Source organism: Pezoporus wallicus, unplaced genomic scaffold (genome assembly GCF_028554395.1).
Source record: "Pezoporus wallicus isolate ANWC-B61680 ecotype Strahan unplaced genomic scaffold, APGP_CSIRO_Pwel_v1 contig_14788, whole genome shotgun sequence".
NCBI lineage: Eukaryota > Metazoa > Chordata > Aves > Psittaciformes > Psittacidae > Pezoporus > Pezoporus wallicus.
The window spans coordinates 96,331-107,774 of record NW_026643043.1 but is presented as its reverse complement, the minus strand read 5'-3'; the positions used below and the strand labels follow the sequence as shown (position 1 = coordinate 107,774).

General features: G+C 45.0%; 1 protein-coding gene across 1 annotated transcript in view; it reads right to left on the bottom strand.

Moving 5' to 3' along the window:
- Nucleotides 1-1,210: 1,210 nt before the first annotated feature.
- IPO9 (importin 9) overlaps nt 1,211-11,444 on the bottom strand; it is a 28,812-nt gene continuing 18,578 nt past the window's right edge. Inside the window, exons 15-24 of the mRNA XM_057396563.1 lie at nt 10,538-10,764; nt 10,179-10,327; nt 9,130-9,258; nt 7,516-7,791; nt 6,723-6,889; nt 5,008-5,141; nt 4,303-4,422; nt 3,728-3,829; nt 2,870-2,946; nt 1,211-2,297 (exon numbers count right to left, since the gene is read on the bottom strand). Coding sequence (XP_057252546.1) covers nt 2,187-2,297; nt 2,870-2,946; nt 3,728-3,829; nt 4,303-4,422; nt 5,008-5,141; nt 6,723-6,889; nt 7,516-7,791; nt 9,130-9,258; nt 10,179-10,327; nt 10,538-10,764 — 1,492 coding nt within the window. The 3' untranslated portion in view covers nt 1,211-2,186. The remainder of the gene's footprint in view (nt 2,298-2,869; nt 2,947-3,727; nt 3,830-4,302; nt 4,423-5,007; nt 5,142-6,722; nt 6,890-7,515; nt 7,792-9,129; nt 9,259-10,178; nt 10,328-10,537; nt 10,765-11,444) is intronic.

Genomic DNA, 11,444 nt, shown 5'->3' with positions numbered 1-11,444 from the left:
GATTTCTCCATTCACGATGAGGGACATTGTCAGCAGTACGAGGTCAGTCTCGTTTTCCATTGTCATGTTTAAACCCACCATCTGACTCCACCAAAGCACCACCAAGGCACACAGCAGTTGCCCCCACCAGAAGCACATGGACCCCATCAGCCCATCTCCTCCAGCCTTGACTCCCCAGACCTGAACTGACACCGAGGTGCTTCCACATGCTTGGCATTCACTTACCTCCAAGAATGGATGACTGGGTTTGAGCCTTGCTGCAAACACATGGGGCAAAACCCACGGTCCTGCCTCTTCCCAGGGCTGGGACTGGTCCCTCCCTAGAGAGCTATCCGGATACGCCACCTCCTCCTAGTTGGGTTTCCCCACTGCGCAGTTTTCAGTGAAAGCAGAGCCACAGATGCCTCCCACATAATTCCTAATGGACTTTACAAAAGATGTATAAGAAGGTCTAGGCAGAAGGGGGAACCCCAGTGTTCCTTCCCCCTGAAAGGAGGTCATGGTTCACGTTTAATGGTATCAGACACCAGAGAACCCATAGGTAAGAAAGAGATCGCGACACAACTGCATTAATCAGAGCTTATACCTTAGGAGACACACACAGGGACATACACACACAAATCAGGCTTCAGATCCTGCCTCCCATGGTGCTGTTCACACAAACCCATGGAGAACCCAAGGATGGTTCAGATGAGGCTGCAGTGAAGGGTGGGGGATTAACCCCCCCCCCCAAGTCTGCCCCTTCTCAGGTCAGGGTGGGAGCAGGGAGCAAGCTCTGTCTTGGTATTCCGGAGTGTTTTTCCACCTTCCCCACACACACTAAACAAATTGTGCCATCTTTGTCTGTTAAAAAGTTAATTTATTATCCCTTCCTGGTAAAAAAGTGAAAAGCTAGACTGTGTTAGGTACAGAATGACTCCAGCTCTTTGGAGCTTTGTAGATACAACTGTGAAGCATATTATTCCACAAAGGAACAGCAAGTACCTTCCTTAAGAAAGGAAACTCTATAATGGGTCAGCCTTTTCTTTTAAGCAGAAGATGCAGCCATTACAGGACTCCCTTTCTGTCCAGGTGCCTCCTGTGACATCCCCCAACAACCTCTGGGCTGCACATGCACAAAGTTTCCTAAGGAGAAATGTGTCTCAGGAAGCAACTTCAGCAAAGAAGTGCAAATGCCTTTGAAATCTGTCTCGTAAGAAGGATACCAATGTGCATTTTAATAGTTTTATTTTCATTTTCCCCAAGGGGATCCAAAGGCAGAGAGGTGTTGTGAGATACATCACGCTGTTCTTAGGGATAAATCAATCTGCAAATGGTATTTACCACTCTATAAAAACACACACAGGAGTGTGAAGGAAGCAAAGTAGTTCAGAGTGGCTGCCATGGAGCAAGTAGGTTAAATACAATTAGGTTTTATTCCCCTGAAAATCATGGCTCCTTGTGTTCCATAAAACCAAAGTCTTTAGTAGCCACATGCCACAGGAAGAGAAATGCCAGTGGTAGCTTCCTCTGAGCATGTGCACACAAAGCATCAGCAAAGAGCTGCTCCCATGGGACTGGACAGAGACGTGAGTGACAAAGCCCCATCCACAACAGGAAAGAAGATATGCATTTGGGTTTATTGTCTCGGCCTCCCATCCAAACGCCTGTAAACAGGTTCCACACCATTCAGGCATCTCTGATTAAAGAGTCTATAGGTCTATAAAAAGAAGTCACACTCTGAGATCGAGATATTTACCCTGTGGCATCTGAGCATGAAGGGGAACAACCTCCTGACTTCTCAAGGTACATCCAAGCAACCTGTTAAGTGACCCAGTTCCTTTCTCTGTCCAGCTGTGCTGGGGGGGGCTCAGTTGTGTGCCTCTTCACAGGCAGAGACAGTTTGCTTTTAAAAATATTAAGGACACATTTTTGTATCTTTAAGAACTTCCTGGAAAGTTACTGTGGAAAATGAAAGTGCTCCCATGGTGAGACCAATGTGCAAAGCTCTACAGACTTCTGTCCTTGCTGCTTGCTTAGCATTCCTTCCCTTACCAGATTCACGTCAAGATGAGGCTCAATACATCACAACAAGGCCGGCATCCACCTGCAACAAGCAGGCAGACACTGGAAAATGTTTTATGTTCAATCATAAAACGTGGAATAAGCCTTGTTCAGATATGATCCGCGTGGTCTCTCGCGTGGGTTTATATCCCAATGGCCTGTAGCACTCGCTTTTCATTCTCATTGAGATGGTCTGAAAACATTGCATAGCAAGGCTGCTGTGCAAACTGGCAGAGGAAATCAGTGAGATAGGCCTGAAAGGAAGATGCAAAGAGCCAGTTAGCATCACGTCACTTTGGGAATTCTGTTTCTTACACACATTACAGGACAAAACTCAACATGCACCAACCGAGACAAAGGGATCGCAGGGAACAGGTCAGTGGTGCAAAAAGGACGAGCAGTAGCAAAGGGAAAGGCTAAAAGCAGCTGCCAGATAAAAAGCAGGAGCAAAGATTCAGACAGGGACTGACTGGAAGGGAACAGCTCCAATACAGTAAGAAATTCTATCATACTCAGTCTCCAATCTATTTCTGACTTCAGCAAACAGCTGTGAAGCTCATGGGTAGAAGAGTCTCATCTCCCTCTGTTCAAAACCTTTTGTTCAGTCCCATTTCCAAGTTATACATATTGATCCAGTAAGAAAAAATAGCTCCAGGCATTCTTGGGATACTCAGCACTTTCCAAAGTGATTTCAATGCACTGAGTACCTTTGGGATAACAATCAATAATAGCTGCTGTTTCCAGTGGTGTACAGTTTTGTTCAAGTACAACAGAGAAAAAAATCAGGTTTATAAGGAATAATAAACCCCTTATCTTAGAGCATCACCTGGAGATCTATTTGGTAAAGAGGGTCCTTTAATGCATCTGGATCATCCTCTTCATCATCTTCATAGTAATCCTCATCTGTCAGAGGCAAATCAGCAGGTTTTAACATCAAACAGAGCAAGACATCTTAGGAAGTATTCCCTGAGACTATTGTTGAAATCCAAGGGTCCAAAAATAAATAGTTCTAGTGCTGCTGGGTAAAACAAATAATATCCTATCTAGAACATTCACTCCTTAAAATGACATGATCAGGAAACACCAAATCCCAGAATGAGATGGGTCATGGTGGGAGTCTCAAAGACACACACAGGACACTGGACAGGCAGGTTTGTTAGTTACGTGCACTATTATCTTATGCCTTAATCTTATGTCAGGGTGACACATTTCCAATTCTGTGCTAATATGAGAGGTCTCCCTTACTGTATTCGCCTCTAAGGTTCTCCCTTTAGGACTATATGCAAACTGGAGGGCAGAGGAAAGGAGACGATACACCTGCTCCATCTTTATGCAGCAATTATTTCTCCTGGTTACTCCACCAGCAAGCTCATCCACTTCTACAACACTGTCATTCCAAGGTCACATCTACATCTTTGAGCACCAATGTTCTCCTTAGAAGTACCTGCATGAACCTCACAGCAACATGCAGCTCGCTCAGCATGTGAACTCTCAGTTAGTTAATCATTGTGTTATTCAAAGACACATCCCTCTTACAGACAAGGCCTCTACTCAAAGCCCTGCTGTGGCATTTCCTTCCCCTTGCCTGCCCCCTCTGTTGAGCTGCTCTCAAGGAAAGAAAACTGATTAGGATGTCATCTACTCCTTGTTTGCTTTGAGTAAGCACTTTAAAGCTGTTACTTACCATACTTGTTTGTGGAAAGAATATCTGATAAGAACTGTCCTGATAAGCCTTCATCTTCATCCTCATCCTCTTCCTGATCCTCCCACATGTCATTTGAATCATCTGTTTAGGAAAAAAACAGTTCTAGAACTAATCCAAACCCAAGAGCTCCAGCCTATCGATCACTGCAGGGACCGTGGCTGTCAGGCAAACACCTCTGCTTGTGGAGGTGGGTGAGGGGAAGCGCCTACAGCCTTTCTATCCCTTTGGAACGAGTGACTAGAGAACTGGAGAGGAGCAAAAAGCAGCAGCAAGAATGGATGAGTGAAGCAGGGAGGAAGAAAGGCAAAGCAGATACACCAAGAAAGGAGTGTTACTGGCACACGCTCAGCTCCCATCTTCCAAACTAGCCCCAGATGATTTTCAGATGTGAGAATACCCAACACTGACTGACCTTATATTCTGGATCACTATTTAATTTGTAATTACAGGTCTACTATTTACTATTGGGAGCTTCTTATTACTGTGAACGCTTCTGAAGAGATTACAAAGTAGATTTAAGCCATGCAAAGAGAGAAGCAAACCCGGTATTTTACCTTGGCTCCAATCTGCAGGTGTCTGCCTGGATGCATTTGCTTCCATTGCATTCGAGAGCTCATTTATTATCAATTTCAGGATTTTTACTAACAGAGGAATGTTTGTCCAGCGCTCAGGATCTGCAAGAGAATAAACAGATATATTCACACTGCTTTTAATATGAGGTTGTTAAAACCAGGCCTGGCTTTGTCGGGGTGTGGGGGGGTTTGGGTGGTTGTTCTGGGGTTTTTTCATTCACTTTGATTTCTGTTTGAAGCCCAGCCCTGCCCAGGGCTCTCTCTGGTTTAATATTTCAATCTCTAAAGAGCAATCTCCAAAGATTTGGGGTTCAGCCAATTCAAAATAAGACAAATGTGTTTTCTAACCACACTTTCCACTCAGAGAAGCTACCGGGCATCATGAAATTATCAATTCTATCTCATTACATGGAACAGGATGATGCAAAATAGCAGTGAATAACGCCCTATCCCATAATCATCTCATCCATTTGTATTCAATTAGAGACATCAGGAGTCTTCCAAATCAGTCTTTGGCAGAATTAAGGCAAATTATGATGTTAAATACACGTTGTACAGATTAGCTCTAAATATCAACGCGCACCTTCTGTAGGAAATACCTCCCCAGCTTCCTGAGACCTGCAAGGTCTATTTTAAAGCCTTTTATACCATCTAACAGGAAAAAAATACAGCCAAATGATTACTTACTTTTGGCTGACTTTGACCGTGTCCGTATTCCCTCATCCATGTTAAAGATTTCTTCTCCCTTTACCCTAATGTCCTGAAGCCGCTTGTCATCTGTATTGATGCCATACTGGAGGAGTTTACACAATGCCACAGAGCTGGGGAGCAGGGAACAGGAGAATTAAGGATCAGAATTGCCCTGAACAGTCTGGCTTTCACAGTGAACACATCCCCAGAGCAGGCCTTCAGATGCCCTGTGTTCTATACTTTTTGCCAAGAACAAGAGTTAAGGAACCAGCCCTATTTCTCCTGCTTTATATCTGAAACTGGGCTCATATCCTGACCTGCACAGCAAGCCAAAGACTGACAAAGCTTTGGATTTATCACCATTAAAGAGTGCATACATACATTAAAGGTTTTTCCAGTTCAGAAGGGCCATGAGGTTAAACACACTCCTGAAGCACCACACGCAGCTGAAGATGAAACTAAGAGGAAAGCACTGGCAAGAAAGTAGGGATGCAGTTGACCTGCAGCCATGAACATCTCATCTACTTTTCTCCAGTCTCAAGCTCTTTCTCACTTCTGGGCCTTCACAGCTCTGCTACACTCAGACCTTCTAATGTGCTCCTCAAAGAGTGCCTTCATGTGTTCTTTTCACTCTGCTGCTCAGGTTTCTACTCCACACATTCAAACCTTCTCCAGCTCCAGGCTGTTTTCCAGCCATACTGAGGATGACTTTGACTGAAGTGTGGGGCCCTGCCAAGCCATCTGGATGCAAACAAGTCCAACCTGGGACAATACAGAGGGAGCACTGAACAAAGTTGAACCTTGTTCTTCCTGGCAGTGTCAGCCTTGGCTTTTCCCTGTGGCCATAAGCAGTCTCAGGGGATCCTGCAGACAACCCCACTCTGGCACAGGGGGTATAAATCACTGCTCTTAACGACAAAACAGACTGAGTGTGACTAGCACCAGATCCCCACATCAGACAGCCTCCTGTTCTGCATGATCACTCACAAATGCTATTTTACACATGCTTTTTCTTGTTAATTCACAGGCTATCTGACTGCCTTATAACAACACCACACCAATGCATACTATGAAGTGAGTTATTAGCTGGTGAGACCCCTAAGAGTGGTCTGTTGGGATTCACATTGCCAGAAAAATCAAAGACAGCAGCTGCAGCACAATTTAAACTACTACAGAGCATTTCATGCTTTGGAATACAGCACTCTGCCTCCATCAGAACACAAATGTGCTCCTACAGCAGAAAGGAGAGAAAACAGTTTCTGGTGATTTTTTTATTGACTTTTAAGAGATCATTAAATCAACAAGAAATCATCAAATTCTCCTAGGAAACCCTCTACAATGGCCCGAAACTCTACACTACTCTATAGAGGCAATTTCCTGTCTGGAAGCTCTTATCCCATTCACCGAAGTTCAATCTCAGAAGCACTCCTGTGCCTGCAAGTGACACTGCTTCCCCCTTGGGTCTGCCTGTTCCAGCACGGAAACACCAGGCAGCAAGAGGAGCAATTGGAGGAGGATCAGAGATTGCTGCAGTTATCACAGCTCCCCTGAGCTGAGCTAACCCAACACTGACACACACAAACCTAAGTGTGATCCAGCTCCTCTTCCCCTCACACCCACTGCATTCAGCTGCAACAGGATGGTCAGTCATTAACATCAGCAAGAAGATCTGTGCATTAATTTGTTAATGCACAGATTATCAAACATCCTACCTGACTTTGCCTTCATACTGCCCATAGAATAAGTGCTGCCGGCTCATCCATTCGGCCATGACAAACTCCAAGGCAGGCTTGCCGGTTGGGCCGGGGAGACTACAGAGGAACTCCAGGAGTGGTTCCAGTTGTGAGTGAACCAAGTGAGCAAACACCATAATCAAGGACTACAGCAGGAGGAAGGAAGCAGTAGATGTGCATTATTTAACAGCTGAAAATGTTGTGCCAAGTATTTGAGTAACTGAGTTTCCTGCAGGATGGAGGCTGTGCTTACCAACCCCAAGAGGAACAGGAAATATAACCATCTGCAAGACACTGCTACAAAAGCAGGCAATAACCTACTGCAGTCAACAGCAGTATTTCATCACCCCCAAAGCCCCCAGTCTCAACTCCCAGGCATTTATCCTTCAAATACAGCACAAAACGACTTGAAAACATGTGCTGCCTTTGCCACAGCATCCGTACTTAGGCAACTCCTGTCTTCTCTGAAGGGTCACTGCTTGCAAGCACGTGGTCATGAGGGAATATTTAAGGCGTAGTAAAAGCTTACCCACAAGAACCTGTCTTACCCTGTAATCTGGACAACTGTTATGAGTAGAACAGGCATCTTCCTGACTACTTCAAGAAGATATGGAGACCCTCCAATTGCACTAACCATAAACAATCAGGTACACAGCTAGAAAAAGTGATGCCAATTTCTTTTGCTGATATTTCTTCTTCCTCTCCTGGGTACCCCACCCTGCTCTCCTGCACCACACTGAGCATCTCACCTGCATCACACTGAGCATCTCACCTGCATCACACTGAGCGTCTCTGCCTGCTGCATCTTGCTCAGGATAGCTCTCAGGATCTGGTCCAGATTCTCTCCCAGCTCACTTCCTGCTTTTGAAATTAAAGTGGAGACCAATCTGCCCACGAAGGCAGCAGTGAATTCTGAGGTCCTTGGATCTAGAAGCTGGCTCACCACCTGCATCACATACCACAGTCCATTGTGGCCTTGCTCATCATGCCATTGGGCAATTTGCTCCAGCGCCACTGAGACGTATGCGCGCAGACACTCGCCACCATTCTGGACAAGAGAAGTACCGTGTTAGAACTTTTCTTTGTAGGCAAGGGAGTGGGGAGGCATGGGAAGACATCCCCTTTTATCACCTCAAACAGACCCTGAACCGAGATGAACACAGTTGAGGGTTTCAGATGGTCTTACAGATGGTGGCATCCGTAAGAGACCAGAGCTCTCTAATGCGCGGTACAATGAGTGCCTGTAAGTAGAAGTAACTTCTACAGAATTCAGTTGCTTATCAAGTACAAAACTCTTCACTGCTGAGGCAGTTCTCAAAGAGATCACCTGGGAAATACAAAGCCCACCTGAAGCAGCTGCAGTTTTGTGCCAGTCTTGCTACCCATAGAAATTCCAAGAGATTCTAACCAGTGAATGATGGAGACAGCACCCATCGTGTTTTGTAGCACTGGTTGGGTAGCATGAACATTACACAACCCAGCAGCCAAGCTGCAATCCTTCTGAATTCTTCTTACAACAAAGATCCAGAGGAACAACCAGCACGCTGCTTTCCAAGCTCTTCTTGCTGGTCTCCAAACTATTCTTACTGGAATCTTGCTTAGGGAAAGCCATTTTCCTATGGGCTGTATTCACATTGCAAAGGGTAGCTGGTGCTATAGAACTCCTTAAGCAAGGAATGAAACCAGCTTTACTATTCATATGCCAGCTGGTAGCTGAAATGAAAAGGCACCCTGCACTTGTAGCCTCTGAATCTTTTTCTTTCTTGTTTAAATACTCTGAAGACATTACCAGGTAAGAGCAGAGCTGCCCAGCAAGTAGCTCAGGCACTACTGCTGATGGGGATGAGTCCTTGCTCTCCCTCCAGCCCATACCTGGCTCAGTTTAAAAGAAATCTCCCCTCCCCTTCCCACGTAAATGAGTACAGGAGAAAACTGCCAGAAGGAGAAGGTCTGGGAGGTCTTCAACACAGAAGGTCTTTTGCTTTCCTGTGCCTGAGTGTGCTCCTGAACACAACTTCTGCCATTCCTAGGTGTGATGAAAGTTATTGGGGGGGGGGGGGGGGGGGAGAAGAAAAGCTGCAGGGTTTGGTTTTTTTTCATGTTAGTTTTGGGCTTTGTTTTGTTTTTTTTTAATGTGCTCCCTAAAACAGAAAAAAAGATCAAGGCTGCTGCTTCGCAAACTCCCAAATTAAGGAATGATCACTAGAAATCATTGCAGGCCCCTGAACAGCAGTACTCCGATGATAAACTGGAGAAAGCAGAGAGACTGAGAAGGTGCTGATACAGCTATCGGCAAGCAAAGCCTGGCCTCCCTTAAGACCTATGTCTTGGTTACCTCTCTTGGACTTGCATAGCCCTGCAATCCTTCCCACCCACCCCGTGTTACCTGCATTGTAGCATTGTCATCAGTGTTCAAGCTGCATTGAGCCACTGCAGGGAATGCTTGGCAGATCAGGAGCTGGGACAGAGGAGGCTTTGTATTCCTTACAACCGTGGTCAGTATATCAATAGAGGTCTGGAAGGAAAACAGGAACAAAAGCACTGTTACTGCAGCAGCCATAGCGTGCTAAGTCAGCAGCACTGCTGTAAGCATCAAAGGCATGAACTGCAGGGATGTGAACCAGTACCACATCCTGATTGTACAGTCCAGAATGTATTTAAGATCAGGGAACCCTGGAGTTGTGCATCCCAGCATCAGGGTGTCTGACACCACATGCAGGGCATGCTCTGAAAGCTCCCAACATAATGCAAACATCAAAAGCAGTGGAAAAAAAGCCATGGCAAACACATTCACAGCAGGCTGATGCACGTGAATCAGTCCAGCAGAGAACTGTGCCAGCTGACTCGTTCCGCTTCATTTGTATCGATTTAAATTGATTTTAATTACCCATAAGCAATTGTTACAGTCATACCAATCAGTAAGCAGATTATAAGCATATTATAAAGATGTTTATGGGTTGAATTCTGTACAGTGATTCCACACAGTCATTGCTTACTCATTTACAAGGGGACTTTTTATAGGAACTACAAACCTGCGGAATTTTATCTTCAGCAATTTACAGGTATCTGAGGCATAAATCAGAAAAAGCCTTAGAACAAAGCACAAGGAACAGTCGTGTGGCCTGCTGGAGAACATTCCACCAGAGAGAGGAGACTTAATGGTGAAAGGTGGCTATGTCAAAGCAACGTGACTTGGGATATACTGGAAGAAGATATGGGCTGGAAGAAGGCCAGAGGAGCAGTTTAAAGTTAGGGTTTGGAAGCATCTCCCCCCACCTGCAGTATGCCTTCTCTCCACAAAGAAGCTTCAACCAATGACTGAAGTTCCAAAGCAGTTCAAAAACAACCTTTCTGCTCTTTGCAGCCCAGCCATCCTACACATTAAAGAACAGGGAATCATCTCCAGCTAAGACCATGTACTACTGTAGCACTTACTGCACAAAGCCCTGCTGGGATCTTGTCAGCAGGGGCCTGCATGATGCTGACAAGAGTTGGTATTAGCCTCATCTGCATTGGACCCTGGCAGGCTTCTATCTGAGCTAGCTCCTTAAAGATATCTTGGGCAAGAGAAGCAACAACTGGATCTGGAGAGAGAAAGCACCATTTACTAAAACATGCTAACAAACACATCTCAAGTTTTGCTACCTCTATTTCTAACAGGCAAAGCAGCAAGTTTTCCTTCTAGCTTTACCATAATCAACCAACATTCACTCAATTATTGTGGATTAAATTTCCAGCACCAGGATTCAGTAGCAAAACCAACTGGACTTTGAGAGCGTAACTTGGACACATACCATTACTGTACTTCAAAAATATTGCAATGGTGAAAGGGCAGATTTTGTTCTCCACACTTGCTGTAAATGCTGGGTCTACAGTGCAGACAATGCACAGTGTCTCCATGACCAGGTTCAGGACCTCCGAGCTGAACTGAGTAGCCAAGTGGATCAGTCCATCAAGAATGCTAGGAAGGAAGGGCTGCAACACATGGGTGCTCTCAGAGATCTTCAGCTGGTCACAGTAGCTAGACAAGAAATTTGTGATACAAAAATATACACATAACATATTAAAGTGATTTATACATTAAACTCTAGGTGATGTATAAGGGATTAGCTCACCCCACCCATTCTTCTTCCTTAAGTTCACTCCTACAGGACTTTTCTGCTTCAGTCTACTATTCCTTGATCTCTCAACACCTCAGCTATCTTTCCTCCTCATTCCACCCCAACGAATGACAGAAGCAGAGTTGAAACAAGTGATGTTAAAAGCTTCCACCGCCTTCTAGTAAGTTCTCTCTTAAGAGCTGCCATCAATGGAGAAAATAAACCTTGAGGAAAGAAGATGTCTGAGACAGACACTTACTGCTTACAGGGTGTTTAATCACCATGTCTTGTAAGTGAGCTAAGGAATGATAAAAAACAACTTCAGGAATAAGTAAGTTGTAAGTCTCTGCCTCTACTTTTTCATTAAGATTTCAGTGCCAATGGAAGACAAAGTGGTTTGGGGACAGAGGAGAGAATGGGGAGGAGCAGTGGTCTGCAAGGGCTTTTTGTGGTTGGCTGTTTTCTGAACTGATGTTCATTTTTCATTGCAGAATCAATACAGCAGAGCCTCCCTCTTCCTTCTTGCAACTTATTCACAAAACCCCCCTTATTGCTGAGATGTGCTCCACAAACCCATCGACATCTATTTCAGTCAAAGCAA